This window comes from Naegleria fowleri (assembly GCF_008403515.1).
Source record: "Naegleria fowleri strain ATCC 30894 chromosome Unknown tig4, whole genome shotgun sequence".
NCBI classification, from domain to species: Eukaryota; Heterolobosea; class Eutetramitea; order Acrasida; family Naegleriidae; genus Naegleria; species Naegleria fowleri.
The window spans coordinates 825,560-847,690 of record NW_025407936.1 but is presented as its reverse complement, the minus strand read 5'-3'; the positions used below and the strand labels follow the sequence as shown (position 1 = coordinate 847,690).

At 37.0% G+C, this 22,131-nt stretch overlaps 10 protein-coding genes across 10 annotated transcripts; 2 read left to right on the top strand and 8 right to left on the bottom strand.

The window, feature by feature from the left end:
- Positions 1–87: 87 nt before the first annotated feature.
- On the bottom strand, positions 88–2,637 carry FDP41_007969 (uncharacterized protein; the record flags this gene model as incomplete). The annotated part of the gene is made up of 1 exon (XM_044711771.1): positions 88–2,637. One exon carries the CDS (start codon positions 2,635–2,637, stop codon positions 88–90), a length of 2,550 nt encoding a protein of 849 aa, XP_044568767.1.
- Positions 2,638–3,364: 727 nt separating this feature from the next.
- On the bottom strand, positions 3,365–6,598 carry FDP41_007968 (uncharacterized protein; the record flags this gene model as incomplete). The annotated part of the gene is made up of 1 exon (XM_044711770.1): positions 3,365–6,598. The coding sequence occupies one exon, from the start codon at positions 6,596–6,598 to the stop codon at positions 3,365–3,367; it is 3,234 nt and encodes a 1,077-aa protein (XP_044568766.1).
- Positions 6,599–6,732: 134 nt separating this feature from the next.
- On the bottom strand, positions 6,733–7,515 carry FDP41_007967 (uncharacterized protein; the record flags this gene model as incomplete). Its single annotated transcript, XM_044711769.1, has 1 exon — positions 6,733–7,515. The coding sequence occupies one exon, from the start codon at positions 7,513–7,515 to the stop codon at positions 6,733–6,735; it is 783 nt and encodes a 260-aa protein (XP_044568765.1).
- Positions 7,516–7,705: 190 nt separating this feature from the next.
- FDP41_007966 (uncharacterized protein) lies at positions 7,706–11,542 on the top strand (the record flags this gene model as incomplete). Its single annotated transcript, XM_044711768.1, has 1 exon — positions 7,706–11,542. One exon carries the CDS (start codon positions 7,706–7,708, stop codon positions 11,540–11,542), a length of 3,837 nt encoding a protein of 1,278 aa, XP_044568764.1.
- A 31-nt stretch (positions 11,543–11,573) lies between these two features.
- FDP41_007965 (uncharacterized protein) lies at positions 11,574–12,590 on the bottom strand (the record flags this gene model as incomplete). Its single annotated transcript, XM_044711767.1, has 1 exon — positions 11,574–12,590. One exon carries the CDS (start codon positions 12,588–12,590, stop codon positions 11,574–11,576), a length of 1,017 nt encoding a protein of 338 aa, XP_044568763.1.
- A 113-nt stretch (positions 12,591–12,703) lies between these two features.
- FDP41_007964 (uncharacterized protein) lies at positions 12,704–15,853 on the bottom strand (the record flags this gene model as incomplete). The annotated part of the gene is made up of 1 exon (XM_044711766.1): positions 12,704–15,853. The coding sequence occupies one exon, from the start codon at positions 15,851–15,853 to the stop codon at positions 12,704–12,706; it is 3,150 nt and encodes a 1,049-aa protein (XP_044568762.1).
- A 291-nt stretch (positions 15,854–16,144) lies between these two features.
- On the top strand, positions 16,145–17,268 carry FDP41_007963 (uncharacterized protein; the record flags this gene model as incomplete). The annotated part of the gene is made up of 2 exons (XM_044711765.1): positions 16,145–16,339; positions 16,393–17,268. 2 exons carry the CDS (start codon positions 16,145–16,147, stop codon positions 17,266–17,268), a joined length of 1,071 nt encoding a protein of 356 aa, XP_044568761.1.
- A 174-nt stretch (positions 17,269–17,442) lies between these two features.
- Positions 17,443–19,071, bottom strand: FDP41_007962 (uncharacterized protein; the record flags this gene model as incomplete). Its single annotated transcript, XM_044711764.1, has 1 exon — positions 17,443–19,071. One exon carries the CDS (start codon positions 19,069–19,071, stop codon positions 17,443–17,445), a length of 1,629 nt encoding a protein of 542 aa, XP_044568760.1.
- A 203-nt stretch (positions 19,072–19,274) lies between these two features.
- FDP41_007961 (uncharacterized protein) lies at positions 19,275–20,623 on the bottom strand (the record flags this gene model as incomplete). Its single annotated transcript, XM_044711763.1, has 2 exons — positions 19,275–20,245; positions 20,347–20,623. The coding sequence occupies 2 exons, from the start codon at positions 20,621–20,623 to the stop codon at positions 19,275–19,277; spliced, it is 1,248 nt and encodes a 415-aa protein (XP_044568759.1).
- An 11-nt stretch (positions 20,624–20,634) lies between these two features.
- Positions 20,635–22,065, bottom strand: FDP41_007960 (uncharacterized protein; the record flags this gene model as incomplete). The annotated part of the gene is made up of 5 exons (XM_044711762.1): positions 20,635–21,219; positions 21,275–21,380; positions 21,455–21,531; positions 21,594–21,714; positions 21,893–22,065. 5 exons carry the CDS (start codon positions 22,063–22,065, stop codon positions 20,635–20,637), a joined length of 1,062 nt encoding a protein of 353 aa, XP_044568758.1.
- Positions 22,066–22,131: the final 66 nt, after the last annotated feature.

The following is a 22,131-nucleotide window of genomic DNA, read 5'->3' as shown; positions in this document are numbered from 1 at the left end:
GGCGATATTGGACTCAAAGATGTTTTCGGTTTCGATTTGGTAACACTCAGGGAAGCGTACAATGGCTTTCCAATTTAGGTCCTTGTGTTAATGTGTTCGCATATTCGAGTTTCCAAAACTTGTCAGTAATTTGCTCCATTTGGTGACCTTTTCGCTATGAAAAAGTCTATACATGTGAACTTGGAGTTTGCAAAATCGTAGCATGTCATCTCTTTCAAGCCGCTCCATATATTTATACACTTGTTCAGCATATTCTTCGTATTTTTCTAGTGTGATATTTCGTCTATTCGTTTGAATACCACATAGCCAATCTAAAGCGCAAATGTTCATTGGGCAAATGGTGAAAGATTTCTCCAAACAACCCACAACTAGATCAATATTTTTTTCCTTCATATCTAACAACAAAAGCCCTTGATTGAGATATGCCATGGACAACTCTGATCGAATCTCCTTCACAGGAGAGTGTTTCATTATTATCCGCAAAAGTTTTTGGTTATCTTTGAAAGCCCTGTCGTAGTGTTTGGTTTGTTGGAATAGTGTTACTCGATTAAGATAAATTAGGATTAGATTTTCGTTACATTCGAGAGCCTTATTGAAGTTAGCCATAGTTGACTTCACGTCGTTTGCTCTCCATTTCAATAGGCCAATCATATAATATACAAATGGTTGTAACATAGAGTTTCCATATGTCATTTCGGCATCAACAGATTCTGGATAGATGGTGGGTATTATACCTCTAAATCCAAATGCGTGAGATTCTTTGATGGACACTAGTGAAACATCCAAGAAATGAATGGGTGCCGTATGATTTCTAGGTACAAGTTTGTTGAATCCAGTTAGCATGCCAATAAAATAGTGGCCATAAAAACATTGAGGGTCCTTGTCAGTGGCACTAAAGAAATGATCATTCGGGCTTGTGTTATGAGTAAAGTGATGGAGACATCCAAAAAATACCTCTCTAACTGCCTCAGTCTTTTTGATAAGGGTTTCTAATGTAGAGATCAGTTCAATACCTCTTGGATAGCTCTTCATGCTCATCAAAGAGGACTCTGCGAGCTCAAGCAAAGTTCTCAAGTTTTGTAGCTCTTCATCACATCTGACAATACCTATTCTAAGCCATTTCATCGTCTCAATGTTCTTGTCCATTAATCTGAATACTTCTAGCAGTTGGAAATAAGCGTGATAGTTGTATGGATTCTTTTGTACAGATTCTAAAAAGTGGGCATATGACTCTTTGGCTCTATATTTACAAACCAGCTCAGTTCCCAGAATAGCGTCATCCATGGACGTCCTTTCTTGGGCTTTCTCTCTTTTCATGTAGTCTCTAAATACGGAAAGCTTCTCTTTCACTTGTTCGTAGAATCTTCTCAAACAAGGGTGGAAAAGCTCTTTAATTTCTTTTTGACTCTTGTCAACACTCATTGAAGATAAAACGGCCATGTTGAACTTTCTTCTCTTCGTTTTGATTTCCTCACAATCTACTGTCTCCAACAGGGGAGAATATTCTTCAGAATCTAAGCTCAGAAATTGAGAGAGTTTTCTCTTTTGTGCTGGAGTGACATCATCAGTCTTGCTTGGTTGAGTACTGGTTCCACAAGCAACTTGATGACAAAGGCCAAAAAGGTTGAAATTATTAGTGGAAAGAGAGTTATGCTGGGTCATCTCACCATTTTCATAAACATCTATTGCAGTGGTCAGGTCGTTGATGGAATGTCTCATAAACTCGTCAGAGTTCAAATAAAAGTCTGGATTCTCAATGCGGTGCTGTAAAAACAACACTCTCACATAGAACTTGAAAAATAGAAAGAAAGCGTTCGCAGAGATGTGATCTGACCTGGACGTATCGCTCTCTGTAGAGCTAGAAGTTTGAGAAATGACGTTCTTTGGATTGATTAACCTTTCCATATGCTCCATCGCAATCTTGAAAGAGCGATTTTGGAAGAAGGATCTAATCATGTATTTAAATGCTCTTTCGCTTTGCTTGTTGAACAAGGTTGCTTCCTTTTTGTGCTGCTCTGTGGAAATAAAGTCTGGCGAGAGAGCCAGCATACAAAATTCATCATCACCAGAGAGAATATCTCGAATGTCTTTCCAGTCATTGTTTGGATTGAGATCTTTAAAGGCACCAACGCTTTCGTTTAGCGAGTAGTTGGGAAGAGAAAGTACATCTACCGTCGATGTGGAAGAGGCGGTGATAGAAGCTGGTGATGATGAAGAGAAATAGGTTTTGTTGTTGTTATTACAAAGAGGTGAGGGGGAAGAAGAGAACCCACTTTTGTTACCGTTGCAATCAGTTTGAAGGGGAGTTAGGAGAGAGGATGATACTCTATCACCATCAGTGTTGATTCGGCTGGCCGAAGCGGTGGTACTATTGCGAATGGAGGTGGTTTCATTGCTGAGTAGTGTGTTAGGAGATCCAGTGTGAGTTCTGTGAGTTGGTAATGGAGAAGCAACGCAAAACAAAGCTTCCCCTTGCTGGGATTGTATTGTGGATGGCGATGACGTTGGAGTAATGTGGCGATGATGATGATGATGATTGAATTGGAGGAAGGACGAGCTGGCAACCACACCACCTGAATCACTACTACTAGTAGAAGGCAAAGACCCTGTTTCGCTTGTTGTTGAAGATGGTTGCATGGTGTTCATGTTGAAAGAAGAATAATAATTACACAAAAAGTAGCGGTGTTACAGATCGGTTGGATATAATCTTCCTAGTCGTGTGTGGGCTTTAAATTAAACAGTATTTGCAATGATGATAATTGTTGTTGTTGTTAAGGAGGTTGACATATAAAGCGTGATGATCAAGCTGATGATGTTCTCTCGAATAATTGCTATTGCTGACAGTTAGGGAAAACAACAATGAGAATGAGCTAACAACGAAGATGTATGGTACAACTCTAAAAGGTTGAAATTGGAGCGCTCTGGTTGCTAGTTTCAGTTACTATTAGCAGGTGGTGGGTGGGTGATTCAATGATTCGGGATTCCAATGTTGTTTGAAGGAAATTGATAAACTGATGGTGATGGATTGGAGTTGTGCACAACAATGAGTGGAGATGTTGATGATGATGGCTTCTCAGTTGGGGACAAAGAGAGAGAGAATATGCATACCCGACTTCCACTACAACAACAACAACACTCTGGTTCTCTTCGTTTGTGAGGTGAACAAGCAGAGAAACTTTTTTTGAAGAAAAACCTGATTGATGATTCCTTGCGCCCTTGATGGTGGCAGTCAAACAACTTATCTGGTTTTTTGTATTACCTTCTACCAAATAACCTCACTGGGACATTCAATTGTCAAATAAGTTATTACGTGCTTGTGTGTGTTTATTGAAGGCAAAAGAAAGCTCATCTCGATATCTGAACATTACTCATTATCAAAGCTAAATTCTTCTTCACCTTCTGCTGTGGCACGAGAAGAACTTGCCATATATTCGTCTTCATCTTCATCCTCAACAGTCCTAGCGGGTTGATGTTGTTCAACTTGGAGGTCTTCATCTTCCATATATTCTTTGTCCTGCTCAGGCTCTGCAGTTTCGTCAGCTTTCTTCTTGAGACGGGACTTCTTCTTTGAGGAGTCTTTTTTGCTCTTTTTTTCTTTAGGCTCTTTGCTCTTCTTCTTTTTCTTGGTTTCTGGTGGTTGTTGATCGTCTCCTTGGGTAACTACTCCCTCATCAACCTCCTTCTTCTTTCTCTTCTTGGTTTTCTTTGATTCTTCTACCTCTTCACCTCCTTCATCTGCGGCGCTTATGGCTGCTGATCGCATAATATTTTCAATCTTTTCAATGTTTTCCATGTAAATTCTTTTCATCTTCTCTTCTCTTTCTCTTCTTTCACGCTCCTCTTCTTCCAATCGCCTTTTATTTTCTTCCTCGAGAAGCTTGAATGCCTGTTCTTGTTTTATCTTTAATGACTCTCTTGCTTTTTCCTCATTTTCTGCTTTTTCTCTGTATTTCTGAATTTTCTCTCGTACTTTTGAGTCCAGAATTTTGATGTACTCGTTTGCTTTGTGAATGACAACAGGATCAGGAAGCGAGAATTCACTAGATATCTTTTTCTGTTGTTGCTGTTGTTGGGATGCATTAATGTCCTTATTAGATATTTCTTTAAAGAGGTCGAGTGCTTTGTGTAAATACTCTTCCAATAATTCAGCATTTTGCAAGGACTTATTCTTTTGACTTGTGATGGTATTAATCTTTTCATAGTATGTAATGGCAAAATTATACTTGACAGTGAGGTTGTTTGAGTCAATTTTTTCAATTTTAGAGAGTGTATCCAAACACGAATCATAATTGGCATTGTCGAAGTAAGATTTGGCAAGGAATGCCAAAACAAGAGTATTCTCATCGTTGAAGAAACGTTTTGAACATGTCGAATAGAGCTTTTCAGCTTGAGCATATTGCTTTTGAAGCATTGCTAAATGTCCCAGGTTAATATATGTCTCTGGATTCTCTTTCTTGTCGTTGTAGTCTCCAACACAAACTTCACGAACTCGGTTCATAAGGGCCTTTCCGTCTTCTGTGTAACCATTTTCACACAAAACACAGCCACTATTCATGGTGGCGTACAGATTGCTTCCATCCAGTTTCATAGCTTTCTCAAAAAATCCAAGTGCATACTCGAGATACTTTTCAATCTTTGCATGTTCCTTTTCGTATTTCTCATCATTGGTCTTAGTGGGAACTCTTAAAGAGCGGAAGTAAATATTACCTAATCCTAAAAGAGCGTAAATATCATTCTTTTCAATGTTCTGAACAATGTATTCGAAGGCTTTTTGGGCTTCAGTAAAATTGTTTTGTTCTAAAAATGTTTGACCTAGGAAAGACCATGTCACAGGATTGGTTGGTTCTAGTGAAGTTGTCAACTTGCAAAGTTGAATAGCCTTATCATAGTTTCCTTTGGCTTGTTGAATGCTAGCAATTCTAAGATAGGCATTGATGTAGCTTGGATGCTGGGCTGCAATCTTGAGAAATAGTTTTTCTGCTGTGTCATATGCTTTTGTGCGTTCATATAATCGAGCGATGTTGTACACTAATGACAAAGTAGTAGTATCAATGGACTGCTCTTCCAAGTCATCCAAATTGTCAAGAGCCTTGCAATTGGTTAGAGATAAAGCTTTTTTAAAGTTATTCTCAGCCTCTTGGTATTGACCAAGTTGATATTGGTGCACACCAATATTGTTGTAAAGCTCAAATGAAATAGATGTGCCTCGTTCTTCCAAAATTTCTTGCCCTTTTTTCAAGTTTGCTAGAGCTTGTTGTGTATTGCATCTCTCATACTCTCCTATCCTTATCAAGGCATCTAGATCTTCTGGATCCTTTTTTAATACCTTTTTAAAGTATTTGATTGTCTTTTTAGGATCTCTTTTTCTTGCATACAGTTTGCCCAATATACGATTAGTTTCTAAATTTTCAGGTTCTGTCTTCAAAACAGTTTCGAACTCATTAATAGCGTTATCAATCTCATTTCTTTGAATGTACATTTGGCCAAGACCATAATGAGCAAGGGTGTGACCAGACCAATGTGAGGAAATTATACGATAGTAAAATCCGAATGCTCGACTGTACTCTTTTTCAATGTGATATGCTCTGGCAATATTGTAGCAGCTTTCTGCTTTGATCTTGTTTGCTGTTGAGTTTTCAAAGGCAGTGTAAGAAAGTTGCAATGCCTTATCGGTGTCTTTCTTGAAAATGAAGTGATTTCCTAATAGATTTAAAACTTGAGGATTTGTTGGGTCTAACGAATAAGCCTTTCTTAGGTTATTTTTCACAGCATTTTGTACAAGATTTTCATCGTTCGAGTTCAAATCCATAATAGCTAGAGAAACAAGAGCAGCAACATTGTTTGGATCAAGCTTTAAGACTCTTTCAAAACATTGTCGAGCTCTTTGATAATTCTCCAGTTGGTAATGGCACATTCCTAATCCAAGTCTAATATCTGCTGGTCCTTGTGGATTTAATCTCATACATTGCTCATAGATTGCAAGTGCTTCTTTGAAATGACCCTGATTATATCGGACACAACCCATTCCAAGAAGAGCCGGAATATTGTTTTTATCGACAGTCAATACGTAATCAAACTTTCCTTCTGCTTTGTCCACTTCTCCGAGATTTAAGTGAAGCACAGCTCGCGAAAGAAAGTTGGTTACTTTCGAAGGATTTAACTGTTCAGCTTCTTGGATTAATTTTTCAATTTCATTTCTAATCTCTTCTCTCCTATTCTGTGATGCATCATCCGAAATATTCTTGTCATTACTACTTGAAGATACTTTGTTATATCTTTCGATTTGATATCCAGCTAAAATGTTTAATACTTCAACTTTAGCTTCAGTATATTCATACTGTCCATAGTAATCATTGAAGGATGACTCGGATAGCAATCGTTTCAACAGTTTTTCGAAAAGATCAATCCTATTGATTTGATAGTACAAGACAGCTATTCTAATGAAACAATCCAAGGGAGGCTTTTCGTCAAACAACAAAGATTCTATTTCTTCGAAAGCATCATTCACCAAATCAACCTGAATCACCACACCATCACTTGACGGAACATCGAAGGGTACCGATGTATTCGAACTTGTAAATGATGATGAGGTATTCATTTTTGTATTTTTTTTGGTTTATCAAAAAATTTATTCGTGTTTGTGCACAGTGGTGGTATTGTTGTTCTCTCCGAAAGTGAGTTGTTGATTGAAATCATCACACCCTATTGGTAATCCAAATGTGGTCCACTTAATCATTGCTGGTGCAACTTTCTTTCCAATGGATGTAGCAATGACGATGGCGAGATGAGATGACGTTGTTGTTGCAGTGGTTGTTGTTGTACACAAGATTGCTCTCCTGAATTGGCTCCATAACGAGATGGTTTAGGTGTGATTTCACTCATCATAAACTCTTCACTTTCATCTTCCGATAGAGCCTGACTCTTCTTGCGATTTTTCATGGAGGAAGAAGATTGGTTGACCAATTCCGAAATGACAACATCTTGTTCAGCCTTGGCGAATGGAGAGGAATTTTCAGAGGGTGGAGTCATACTTTGCAAGACTTTTCCGCTTGATGGTGTTTTGGAGGAGTGAGGCTTGAGAACGATTGGAGGAAGTTTAGGCATTGCCATATCATCATCGCTATCGTCCATATCAAGAGCTTCGATCAGCTTGACCTCCTCAATTAAATCTTCATAAAAGTCGGAAATCACTTTGAAGTACTTCTCTGTAAAGGTGTCATGATCATCCGAATATTGTTTTTCCAAGATGACACAAACTTGATACACCTCCTGCATTCTCTCCTCTATCACTACCTTGAATTGCTTTCGTTGGCACGGATCTCCTTTAAACTCCTTGAAGAGAGAGCACAACTCTTTGTTGCAATTCACGAGCCAAGGCTTTGCAATTCCCAAATCAAGAAATTTCTCTCCAACACCACATTTAATAGTTCTACAAGCTTTGTGCGAAATTCTACATAATGGACAAACATGAGTAACTTTCAGTGATTGAACCTTAGATTTGCCTGCTGAGGACATTGGAACCAATCTCTTCGTCTAAGGTCAACTGAGGTTCTTAATGATTTTTTTATGGATGCGACGATCTGTAAATTATTGGTCTACTTGCTTCAACAACTCGAGAGTCTTGTATTTATGATAGTTGCTTCTTTACAACCAGAAGATCATCCAACAACATCTCAAATCTCATTGTCCAAAGGATTATTAAAAAATGAGAACAACGCGTTCATCATCATTACTGTGGATAATGAGAACCCTCTTCTTTAACAACCTACAACCTTTGTTGTTCCGAACAAGGGTTCCTTCTCGCGATGATACCTCCTTTGAAGAGATAGTTTTGAACAATATTGATGTCGAGAAGCTAACACGAATACCATTTGAAGTAAATTTGGCATCATTGAGAGAAGAAAACGAAGAAATAGTGCAAAATATGTCAATGTTTATCAAAAGATTTTTGGGATCATTTATGTGGAGTCTCATTCCTTTATTTATTTCGAAAATATGTCAATTGGCACAAACGGTGTTGGTGAGCCATATTTTAATGTTAATAGAGACCAGAGGTTCCAGATTCGGGATGGATCAAAATAATGATTTTCACTACTACGATACGTCTTTGACACTGTGTTGCTTTTTATTATTTATGAATCGATTACTTATTGGCATTACATTGCGATGGCATTTTAATGTACAGAACATATTTTCACATCAAATTAGCTATTATTTATATTCTTCGAGTTACATGAAATGTATTAGAGCACAAAAAAGAGTTGGTCTCAACATATCTACAATATCCAGTGAAGTTTCTCAAATTGAGAAATCAGTGTCACAAGCTCATAGCTTGGTTTCTCATCTCTTTCATTTACTTGGAGCGATGGCAATCATTCATTATCAATATCAAAGCACGTTCATTACTACAACCTTTATTATTATTTGTAGTTTGAGTATTCCACTTAACATGGCTCTACAATCAAAGAACAGCTCATACACTAACATGAAAACATATTATTCAAATCAAAGAATTAATTTATTGTCACATTTCTTGAATTGCTTCAAACAAGTCAAGTCTTTTGTGTGGGAATCAACAGTTATAGAGAAAATAACACGATTAAGAGATACAGAAGCCTTTTATTTATTTAAATTGTACTGGGTTGATAACATCATTGCTTGCATATGGTATATTTTCCCGTTTGTGATTGCAAGCTCTCTTCTCCTCGCGTCCAAATTAATGGAAAGAACAACGGATGAAAAAACAATATTCACGATTTTGATTTTATTGGATGGAATTTCAGTGCCAATATTTGAGCTTCCTAAATGTCTGAATCAGGTACTATATGCTTCTCAATGTCTGGAACGGCTTGGGAACTTGTTACGCTCAATGCAAGTTGACGGGGTTCCCTTGAGTGAAAATGCAGAAAGCAAACTTGACACCAACATTTTACTTATACCACAACATAGCGCTTTGACAATATCAGGAAAGGCGAGTAAGGTTTCAATAGTGACACCATTTTTCATAAGACCAAAAGAATGGATATCTTTGCGAGGTAGAACATCCTCAGGGAAAACGTCACTCATAGTGTCGATTTTAGAAAGAATAGCAAAGGTTTCCAACACAAATAGCAACATCCAAATCAGAAATAACTTGAACATCATATATTCTCCACAAGATCCATTTATTATGAATGACACGATCAAGGAAAACATAGTTTTTGGGCTACCCTATCAACAACACATTTTCGAGGAAGCTGTAAAGGATTCACAGCTCGAGTTTGACTTAACTCAATGGGGCTCGCAAGACTGCAGTAACAAATTATGTGGTTACTTTGGAAATAATTTATCAGGCGGACAGAAAATTAGGATCAATCTTGCTCGATGTTTATACAGATTTTATTATCTCAAAGAAGCCAAGCAAGATACGACATTCTTATTGATATTTGATGAATTATTTAATGCGCTTGACCCTACAGTGGCAGAAGTAGTCATGGACACGCTAGTGAATACCCTTAAAGACGTTCCAAATGTTAGCGTGTTTTTCACATCGTGTGATAATAGATATGACCATCTTATGGATCGAGTGTATGATGCATCCGAAGGAAATATTTCAGAAGGAATGATTAAGAAAGACGAAAGAGTAATAGATGGCTCTACTTTAACACGAGGACAATTTAAACGATCTCATAGTGATTTGAGAATGGACGAATCAAAGCCATCTCAATCAGAGAGAGGCACCGATAGTCAGATGGGATTGTATGATATCGCAAAATTCTATTTGCTGTCACAAACAAACATACTCACAGCATTTACCGTGCTTTCACTTTTAGGCATTTCTCAGGTGTTTAAATCCTCAACAGGAATTGTATTTTCGAATTTTAACTCATACACATATTTATTTCTGTTATTAGGATTAGTAAGAATATTGGTAGAGCTTGGATTGGGATATTTTTGGAGCTTGAAATGTTATAGAACTAATTCAAAAATTCATGAAAATGCTCTGTACAAGATATTACATGTTCCGTTACGATTTTTTGTAGACTCTTCAAGTACGAAACGAAAAGCCGAAAAGAATGGTAGATACGGAGATGTGATTGAGAGATTTTCAACTAACATGACAAGTCTTGATAGATCCATACCATGGTTGTTAAAGGAGGCATCTCAAAAGTATTTAGAGTGTTTTGGTTCGCTTGCAACATTACTTCTGTATGTCTCTGAAGCAAATCTATTGGTTGTCTTCTTCTCCTTTCTTATCATGCTAGCAATTATTTTGTACTCGAGGAAATATTACATATTATATTCAAAAACGAGAGATGACATGTCCCTCTTACTTTCAGAAAAACGAGCCATGATGTCACAGTTTTTCATGGAGTCTACACATCCTACTGCAGTTTTAATGATTCAGGTGTACAATCAAGTGCCTTACTTTTACCAAAAATTTACACGAAGTGTGGCTCATACAATGAATATTTCATACATATTCAACAGTTGTACAGACTGGTTAGGAGTTCGCTTGGAATGTTTAATCTCATTACTGCTATTTATTCCTTTCATGTACCTTATTCAAGCAGTATGTGAAGGAGATTGTGACTCTCTTCACAAACAAAAACTTTACTATGCTGGAATTTTGCTTTCTACCTGCATTGAATTCTTCAACAGATTTTTATGGACTCTTGTCGTGACTACACGAGTGGAGTCTGAATTACCTTTCATTGGTAAAATCATTGAATACGGCAATTTACAAACAGAGCAAGAAGAACAAGGAAATGAACGTATGTCATTAACTTCCACCACATGTTATGCACAACTGGAATTAGAAAGGGTAACCTTTGAAAATATTCTTTCCAATTTATCTTGCCAATTTAAAGAAGGAGCAATTAATGGTATCATTGGAAGAACAGGAAGTGGGAAAAGTTTTACACTTTCTCTGATTCATAGGTTTTGGTTTCCACTTCAAGGTAAAATATTACTTTGCGATCGTGATATATTTGAATACGATTTATACTCTTATCGATCCAAAGTGGCCATGATACCTCAAGATACAAGTTTTTTACTTGGAAGCTCTTTACGAGAACATGTGGATGAGTATGAATTGTTTTCAGATTCAGATATTTTACAAGCATTTAAAACAGTTGGAGTGGATCACATGACTAGTGAGGATTTGAATGTTGTCATCAACAAAGAGGATGATATGAAGATTGAAAAAGTAATGATTTTTCTTGCAAGAGTGTATCTACTAGTCACCAAATTGACAGACATGAATCCAAAGAAACCAAAAATTCTCATGTTGGACGAAATTACTGCATCTATGGATATTCATCGTACTAGAAATGTCATTTCTTGTGTGAAATTGTTGTGTACCAAATATGATCTCACAGTATTATGGGTTACACATCAGTTGGAATGTTTGAGAGCTTGTGAATATTTAGTTTGTTTAGATAATGGCCAAATTGTCGAAAGTGGTCTTGTGGATGAGTTACTTAATGATCCAGACTCAAAAAGTTATTCTCTATTTAGAATATCGAATGGGAACATGTTCAATACCAAATTATCGTTTTGAGTGTCATGTGCATTCGATCACTGACTCATATTTAATCACTTTCACTGCTGTCATCACTGTCATCACTATCATCATCATCATTGGAAGAATCAGAATCATCAAGATCACTATCTTCTAAATCACTATCCAAATAGGACTGTTGAGAAGAAGCAATGTTACCAAACTTGCTTTCATTCTTCTTATTCTTTCGATAGAGAAATCGAAGTTTGAGACTTGTAATAATCTTCTGTGCCAGTTTGGTATTCTTAAATCTCATGAAATCTCTGGCCATGACAATGAGGACCACCATGATTGCAAAGCTCAAAATGAGAACTGAACTAGGATCAGAGAGAAGAGTATAATCAAACTTTGTGGGATACAATTGTGAATTCACACAATATCTTCGAGATCTCCTGTAGTCTCTATTTCGTGTGAAAATGGCATTGCTTTGAAGGTAGAGATAGTCTTGGGATGAAAAATCAGTGTATTCTACTCCATCCTTACATACTTGACACGTTCCTTGAATACATTCTAAACCATCGAAACCACAGGAATGAGAGATTTGAAGACCTTTCGATGAAAAGGGATGAATCACATCCGAACATTGCTCGCCATGTAAGGGATGCTTGATAAGAGATCGACACGTTCCACTCTCATCGCAATAACTTCCCACAGGACATTGATAGTCACTCAGTGGCAAGTTGCTTGCACTTGGTTCCGAACATTGTCTTCCAAAGACGGTCATTTTACAGAGTACGATTTTATAATTGAAGGACACACTGTTGGTTGTATAGTCGTAAAATAAGGAACGTGATGGAACACATTCACCACATACTGGTTCGCTTGATGTCTTGTTCGGGTAGAAAAAACCCTTATTCATGGGGCAGTTCTTGTTAAGGGTTGAAATGTCTTTGCGCAAGGCTATACTCTCTTCAATGACACCTTTGCAATCACCTTGTTTTTGCCCCTCGTTGTAGGTGCATGCTGAAGCAAAACAAACATTTATGCACTCAAGATTGAAAACGAAAAAGATGGTAATAATAATAAGCATCGAATTGTTTTGTGTCATTTGTTTGTATTAGGAAATTGCTTTTTTTGTTAGATCTAACAAAAAATTTTATTGTTTTGGGATAAATTTGTTGAATTACGAAAACATGTTTTAAAATCCTATCCAGCTTACAATTATTGTTTTCTAATTTCAGAAGTACAGTCTAAAATATTAATCATTTCTTTTTCCATTGATTTTTCACCACAAATACACGTAAAAACGAATGCCTTTCTTGAGTTTCTCAACACTGTAATGAGAGAATGGGGTTTGGATGTATGCTGAGTGGTGAGTAAATCCACCAATGTTTTTGTTGCAGAAATTTCAACAAACACAATTTTGCTGGAAAGCCTTTCACCTGTGACTTTGAAAACTCTGTCAATCATAAGAGTCACTATTAAGTGTGAATCATCTCTTTTCTTTTCGTGTTCAACATTAGAAAGAACCAAGTCCAAAGATGAAGCATTCCTAAGGACCGTGAAGTCTTTTGTTGTAACCTGAAGATCATCTCCGAGCTCTGACACTTCGCATATGACAGTTGTGGTTTGAGTTGCTCGAGAGCTTTCTGCTTCTTGGAAGATAAAGTCCAGAGTTTGAGGAAGAAGACCCTTCTCGTTAGCTGTACCATATAGAGTATATGTTTTTCCACATGTATTTGGTCCAGTGGCTAGAATACACATATCATCACCTTCCATGCTGCTTCTTACAGCATCCTTAATTTCATTAAAAACTTCGGTTTGACCACCAACACAAATTGAATCAAATTCATAATTCTTGCTTCCAAGAGATAAAATGTTCTTTCCTTGGATATGTACAAGCTCTTCGTTTGATGGTTTGCATCTGGCCATAAATCTTAACCTTTGTTTCATTTGAGCTATTCCTAACATCCTTTGATCTGTTTGAATATGAACAATTCTTTTTTCGATTTGTCCACACATTCCTCGTTGTTCTTTGAGTTGAAGTGCTAATTTTTGAAGGGCGTTTTCGTCTCTTTGAGATGAGTTAAGCGCTTCTATTACCATTTCTACAGAGTTAGCAACGCTCTGAATGTTACTTCTAGTGACATTAATTTGCTCAAAAAGTTTTTCATTAAATGCGCAGGCTCTATCGTGTTCTTCTTTCAATTGTTTGTATCTTTCTGCCTGTGCCTTGATTTTAGATTCATAGTCCAACCTTACTTTTCTAGTGTCCATCTCAGAATTCTTTTTCAGTTCAGAATTCACCAGTTCCAATATAGTAGCTTTATGAGAGAGTTGTTCATGGTGCTGAAGAATTTTCTTCATTTCTGCCACTTGTTTTTTCTCTTGATCAAGCTCTTGCTTTGTTACAAGAATTTCGTATTTAAGATCGTCGTTGTGCTTGATTGCATGCATCTTTTCGGAAACAGCCTGTTGAAGCTTTTTCTCCAGCTCCTTGAATAGCTCGTGTCTTCTTTCTGGATCCGTATTCTTACATAAAGAAATTTCATCTTCCAAAATTTCAATCTTCTGTAGTAACGACTGGATGTGATGATCTCTTTCCTCGAGATGAACATTTGACTGGCTAAGTTGCATCTTAGTTTCTTCAAGAGTTGTTGTAAGGAAACTTCTATCTTCCTTCAAGGTTGAATGTTCCTTCATCAGTATCTCATATTTATCCTGTAGCTCAGACAAGGCCTCTTTGTTCTTTTTGCTAGAGGACTTGTATTTTGTTAGTAACCTCTTATATTTATCAAGCTCAACATCCAGAGGTGTGTCTAATGCTCGTTTTATGATCAGATCATGATTTTCTTGTTCCAACAGCTCTATCTTTTCATACTGCTCCCTGATAATATTTTTAATCCTATCCAGCTCAACTTGTTTATGAGTTTTCATATCTTCAAGTTCTTTAGTGGCCTGTTCCAATAATAGTGTCAATCTCTGTTTCTCTTGTTCCAATGGTGCATGTTGATTCGAGATGTGCTCTCTTTCTTCTTTGAGAGTCTGTAATTCTGCTTTAGCTTTGTTAAAGTCAGATTCCATGTTCGAAAGGACCTGTTGAACGTCATGCAACTTTTCTTCGATCTCTTTGGTCGTGTTCTCTTTTACCCTTAGAGATTCCTCTAATATATTGATATTTTTCATTAGATCCTTTTCAACTCGTTCCTTGTGTACGATCTCTCTTTCTGCTTGCTCGAACTTTTCTTTCCATAAAGACGCTTCATGAGAGTCCTTTGCTGCATTTGATAATCTTTCAACTTCTTTTTCCAAAACATCGTTTCTATCCTTCCACATTCTGGTATCTTTTTCGCTTTTTTCAATTATGTGTGTTTTCTCCAGAACTACCGTTTCTAGTGACGATATTTTTTGAGATAAATCACTAACTTGCGATTTGAGGGATTCCTCTTGCTTTTTTTGTGCGTCTATTAGTTTAAGCTTTTCAGATTCGAGCTGCTTAATTACAATGGTTAACCTGTGATTCTCTTTTTCAAGATCAGAAGAGTTGTCAGTACGTTCGGAAACAACTTTCAAAACTTCAGCCAATTCCTCTCGATGCTTGTTTTCTAATTGTTGCAGCAATTTGTTCACCTCCTTTTCCACTCGGGCAAGATTGATTTTGTATTGATTCTTGTTGAATTCAATTTTGTTGATCAGGCATTGCACTTCATTTTCTCTAATTTTCTCCAATAGTAAGAATTCCTCGTTGAATGTTACCAGGAGTTCATTTTTCTCTTTTAGAATTTCACGACATTTTTCACATTGATGGTCTTGTTCCGAGTCTGAGGTTTGGACAGGATCATCCTTTGTTTCAACTTGGGTTTGTTGGGCGTACTTGGTTTTCATTTCATCCAAAATTTGGATATATTGTTGTACCTTTTGTTTGGTAAAGTTGAGGGGAACATAAATCTCGTTTTCTAGTCTAATGGAATTCTGACTTGTTTCAAAATCTAAGGACTGCAATGAGCTTACGATGTTCTCGTTCAGATGTTTTGGGAGTTCCATCGAGATATTTGATGATTCAATAGAACAGGCCGTGGGTGTAGATGATACATCTTCAGAGTTCTTCTCGGAGCCCGATTTTTCGTCCATATCCTTTCCTATATTAACTGAAGACATGGCTGATTCTTCTTTTTCTTGGAAGCTATTGGATGATTGAAAGGCTTCTTTCAAAACAGATGGAGTGGATGTGTTGCTTGTTGTTCCGGTACCCATCATCAATTCGTCATTGATACCACCCGTAGATAATGATGATGATGGATTTGGAGCATCTCCTCCTTCGGGTTCATCCTTCTTCAGCCAAACATTGAGGTTGCTAAAACTCATCTCCATATCGAGATTTCTACAATACAATATTTTCTAGTGCTGAGCTTTGGGAAGTGAGGCTTAATTTTTTTAAGGGTGTTGTTAGTCATGGCCGTTACAAAATATTTCTGTAAAATATATTCTGCTGAGGTCCATTGAATAAATATGGCAGGTCGATAATGACCAAGCAAAGAAAGGAGCAGATAATAGATAGCCATCTTTTGGATTTTGGGTCGCATCACTATGCTAGAGGTAAATAAATAGCAATTTAAAGTGGACAATTCATTTTTACACACTCTTCCAAAAAAACAAAACAACATGAAACTCTCTTCCATCACTTTGTGTCTTGTTATTTTAGTTTGTCTCAGCTTGTCTGTCTTGGCAGCTCCATCTCGTCGACACAAACGAAAACAGGCTGTATCAGGAGGAGAAAACGTTTCAGCCAATGAATTCCCACACCTGGTCTCTCTTCAATACTCTCCTACCGAAGGTAGAGCCCCTCAACACTTTTGTGTAAGTACATTTTGGTTCATAATGTCTCGTAACCAGTCGTTATTGCTTTCTAGGGTGCAAGTATCATCAGCAAACGTTGGTTGATCACTGCAGGTCACTGTGCAGCTGTTGATGGAATGGATTCATCCAAAATAAGAGTTGTTGCTGGAACCAATAATAAGGACAATTGTCAATCGTCCAACTCTGGATGCGTTGTAAGATCGGTCTCTAGAGTTATTGTCCATCCAAACTACAACAAGGATTATATCAGAAACGATTTGGCACTTATTCAATTATCTGCTGATTTGCCATTCAGCGAAAACATTAAACCAATAGCATTCGAAGGTGGAAGTATTCCTTGGGAAACCGTGCTCACTGTTGCTGGTTGGGGTCTGACTACCGATGGATCACGAGATTTACCAACAATTGCGCAAAAGGGTTATCTTCCATTAAGAACAAGCTCTGTATGCAATGCACAAGGTCTTGACATGCAATCTCCATGGCAATTATGTGCAGGAGAAGGAAGAGGTATTAACTCATGCCAAGGTGATAGCGGTGGTCCATTATTCTGGAAGAGACAATCCACACAAAATCCTTCAGATGTTGTCATGGGTTTAGCCGGTATGGTTTCTTATGGTCCACAAGGCTGTGGTCGTCAAGGCTCATACAGTGTCTACACCAATGCCACCTACTGGATTAACTATGTGAAAAATTATGTGAGCGACATTAATATTGTCTACTACTCAAATCCTACTCCATCTCCTTCTCCATCTCCCTCACCTTCTCAGCCTTGTGTTTGTTCACAAAGCGAAGCAAGAACTGACTCGAACATTACACCTACACCACAACCCATTCCAGATGACGGAGCAAAGAATAACAACACTGACGAGCCAATACCACCCAATCAAGAGCCAAATCTTGCCAAGGTGGAGATCAATGCTTCAACCTAGAACCTTCCTCCAACAAAATTGAATGAGGATTGTGAATGTTGCACGCGATCATGAAAAAGCTTGTCCCTGTAATTTTTCCAATAAAACAACAAGAACGTCAAATGAACAATAAATTCAGTCAATTCAATGAAATAGCCTTGTTGAATGTTGTCATTAACAATGTGGATAATCGCACTACAGTTGGTCTGTCATTTCTTTTGCACGAGTCTCGTAAGGCTGCTTTTCTTCAGAGCTCATGCTTCTCCACATTTCTTCTAATTTTTTCCTAACTTCAAAGAATGTGAGCTCTGGATTTGTTTCTGCAATGCGAGGTCTGTTTTCTTTGCAAAACAGAATGAAAGATGTACTGGATACAGATGGTTCATTGATGCCTCTCGAAGATGTTATTGGTGTTGGTAGTTCATCATCGTCAGACTCAGTATCAACAAATGTCTCTCCAAGTAAATCACCGCTACTTGCTTTTCGTACAGGCTCATCTGATTTAGTAAGAGATGAATTTTCAGGAAGAATGTGTCCTGTAGAGTGGCTTTTCTTTGTATCCTTGGTTTTAGGAACAGCTCTATTTGAATAACCAAAGTGCTGTGAGTCATCACTCATTGTATCCTCAGTGATAGGGTTAGATTGTGTTTGTACATCAACAGATATCGTTGTCTTTTTAGAAATCGTTTCTTCTTTTTTCTTGTTGTCTTGCAAATTTGTTGGAGTGGCCTTGATCTCTTCACCTTTATCCTGCTTTAGGAATTCTCTAAATTTCAAATATTCTCTCCAAATGCTGTAAATTTTGAGAACAACTTCAATCGCAATTATCTTATTCACAACAATAGTAACAAAAATCATAACGCTTAGAATTAGAAGTAAATAGAGCCACGATGAAACAAAATCGAAAATTTGAGCAATAACTCCAGACGATGCTCCAGATGAAGGTGAAAATGCAGAAATAAATACATCTCTTGCCAAATCTCCCATAAAGAAGCCAAGGCAAGCAACAATTATGAGGAGAAATTGAGGATTGTTTTGGTAGTATTTTTGTTGCTCTGAAATAATTTTCTTCATCCAAGTCACATTCTCGTGTTCTAATGTTGAAGAGTCATGAGTATCAATAGTAGGGGTAGAGGTCACTATTTCTTCTTCTGATGTTTTGGCAGTTTTACTCTCCCCAATAGCTTTGTTCCAAATGAAAAGAGAAAATCCCATTAAAATAGAAAAAAATAGAAAGCATAAAGTTCTGAATTCTTGAGTGAGAATGTGAGTAAATACTTGATATCCTCCAAGAGCCCAACTCATGCATAATGAAAAGACACCTGCTGTTATGACACACAAACAGATAAGAATAATGTTCAATTCTCTCATGAAACTGGCTCGCCAATACGGTATCTGTTCTTTCATGAAATCTTTTGTGATCACCGTAATACTGTCTCTGATTGTTGAATCAATTCTGCTCATATTTTGATCGACGCTTTGATCAAGCTGCACAGCCAACCTATTTGCTGTATTGTTTAAACCATTTTCTAATTTATGACCTAGATGATAGAAAGCTCTTTCGATACCGATACCCCATTCAGCAAACCCCTCTACAACGGTTTCTTTTAAAACCTGTGAATATTTGTCCATTTCCTTCGACATCTTTTTACCACTTGAATTGATATTCTCTCTAATACTTGTTGTAATATCATCAGTACAATTCTTGAGAGATTCTTCAATACAAGCTCCGAGCACTTTGGCTGCCTCCTCACCAAATTGGCTTGCACTTTTGACCAGCACTTGTGATGGAGCTCTGGTCAGAGCTTCTAAAACGTATTCCATTTTGATTTCGGTATATTATATTTACAATTATCGATCAATGATTATTCCCAATTTTTGTATGGTGTTGTTATGAGAGTTCAATGAGGTGTCGTGAATTGAAATATGAGGAAGATAATCAAAATGATGATGATTCTGAACTTCCGATGATCAAATTACAACGTATTTTTTTAAAAAAACTTTAATTTTTGTTGATTGATGCATTCTTACTCTCCAATCGTCACAGATAAGGAAAAACCAGAAGCAAGTTTTCTAATGTTCGAAACATTTGGATGAAGCACACGAACAAATCTCCCCTCAGCATTGATTCTTGATCCCTGACCTAATTGATAACTTGATCCACATCCAATAGCATACAAATGTTCATTCCCAACTCGAATGAAACTATGATGAAATCCACTCTCGAGGAGTGTGATTCGATTTCCAGAAGAATTTTCAGTCTTGTTGATTTCAAAGTGAATTCGTTGAGGTGTTGGTGTTGGAGAAAAGAAAATATGACTTCCCCACCCGACAATCTCTTGCTCACATGAATCAGTATTGAATAACACAACAATACTATGAGTCATTCCACTTGAAATTTTTTCAATGACATTGTTTTTGTCAACTGGCATTTCTACCAGCTGCCATCCAGACGAATATTTAGAAGGAATTCCAAGTTGACCTTCATTTCCTCTGCCAACACTGTAAACCTTGTCTTTCGTGTAAAGAATACTATGTGAAATTCCGCAACTCATTCCCAAAACATCTGAACCTTTCACACCCTTTGGTAAAAGAGCTTGCGTTATTTCATTTTGATTAAATGTGTGTCCAAGTTGAAGTTGAAAAAATTGATTTTGTCCCCAACAAAATAATTTTTGCATTCCATCTGTTGTTCTACATTTCATGAAGGTATGCCTCGGACCACAATACAAGTCATGAATTTTCTCAATATCAAGAGAATTTGTTTCAATGATACGAGGAGTGTGAACAACACCAGTCCTATTGTAACCCAACCCAAGCTGAGAAGAATCATCAAGTCCAAAAACATAGAGAGTTTTTTCATCAGTCGCTAATGCAATGGTTGAATCTCTGAGACTGTAGATTTTCTTGATTGGATGTTTTAATTCGATTTTTGTTGGCTCAGCTGCAAATGGAATTTCTTTTGGGTTGTGTCCACATTGTCCATATTGATTATTTCCTTTTAAAAATTAAATATTTAATTTCAATCCATTTAAATATTTAAATTCAAGAATGAAATTCTTCAATTAACTTTAAAATACAATTCTTCACATTAATTACCTAACGCATATAAATTTCCAACATCAGAAAGAAAGATTACATGTTCGGATCCGCAACATATATCTACAATCTTTTCTCCTCCAAAATATGATTTTGAAGGCGTATTTGTGAATAATTTCGTTGGTTTTAGAATTTTCTCATCTCCTATCGATCCCCATATGTAAATTTCATTATTGTTGGCACCGAGGAGAGAACTCGACGATGTCGAGTACGATCGTTGCTTGCAAGCAACCAATTTCAAATGATGACGTGAAAGGCTTCGAAAGAATTTTTTCATTTTGTATTAATTTATTCTTCTGCAGGTGGTAATTGACCTTTTTCTTCTAATTCTAACAACCTCATTTGTTCTTCAATTTCGCTTTCAGTCAGTGACACTTCATCCTCATCAATTTCACCATCATGATCGTCATCATGTTCAATATCAATATCAAATTCAACATCTGCTTCTTCTTCTAATCTTTTCTTTTCTTCTTCTTCTTGTTTTCTTTTCAATTCTTGTTGCTGCAGTTCAAAGGCCTTTCTGATTTTCTCTTGCTCTTCATCTGCCTTTAATTTTTCCTCTTCTCGTTTTTTCTGTTCTTCCTCAAAGATCCTGAGAGATTCCTCCATGGCTTTTTTAAGCTCTTCCTCTTCTTGTTGTTTCTGACGTAATGCTGAGAATGCACCCATTCCTCCAAACGGCATTCTTCCATAATCAATAAATGGTTCAGCTTGTTCACACTCTTCCAATAATTCACGAGCTTCCTTATTATTAGGTTGAAGTTCTAAACACTGTTCTAAATATTGTTTGGCTTGGAATGCTTGACCTAAGGTGTATAAACATTTTCCTTGCAAATAATAGGATTTTGCGTTTGGTATGAAGCGATTTGCCATCTATTCATTGAAAAAAGGTTCCAAAATTATTCGAAATTTGTGTAAAATTACTTACTGCCGCAGCCTTGAATGCATTCACAAAGTTATTGAGTCTCATCAATGTGAGAGCTGCATTATTGTACGTATCCACCACAATGTTTGTGAGTTTTTTTACGTCCTCTCTTTCAAGTTTAAAATTATCACAAGCGACAATTCAACTTCACCCACATATTTCTTTGTGGGTAATGCTACTTACTTTCTGACTTTTAACTCATCCTCCTTGTTCAAGTAAACAAACCAAATCTTGAGAGTCTCATTATAAAAGTCAATTGCCTGGAGCGTAAAAGTGGATAATGAAAATATTGAAATTTTTGTGTTGTCAATGTGAGACTTACTTTTTCAAATTCTGCATTTGAGAAACACTTATTGCCTTCCACCTTGAACTCTTCCGCTTTTTGAACAAGAAGAGCAAATTCTTCAGAGTTGTCGTCATCATCATCTTGTGCATTTGGTGAGCTATTGTCCAACCCCATGTTAGTCGTGTGTGATCATCACATGAAATCATCAATAAAAATTTAATTAACAAATGGTGGTGATATCCATTTGAATGTCATTGTCCACAAAGAGATCACAAATATTTCGGGTCACGATCAATGGCCTTTTAAACAAATCATCATCAACACAAAAAACAAACCTTGTACTATCATGGTTCACTTCGGAAGTTTGTTGGATATCATTCATGGATCCTTCTTGTTTGTTGTTGTTATCTGTTGTTGTTGTTGTTGTTGCTTCTGGTTGTTTAGGCTCTCCATCGGTGTGATTTTGAGCTTTTGGTTGTTGAATATTATCGGATGAAGGTTCAGACATTTTTTGGTCCAGTTCAACTTTATTTTTAGTAGACGAAGTAAGACGAACAGGACTTGATACCATCAC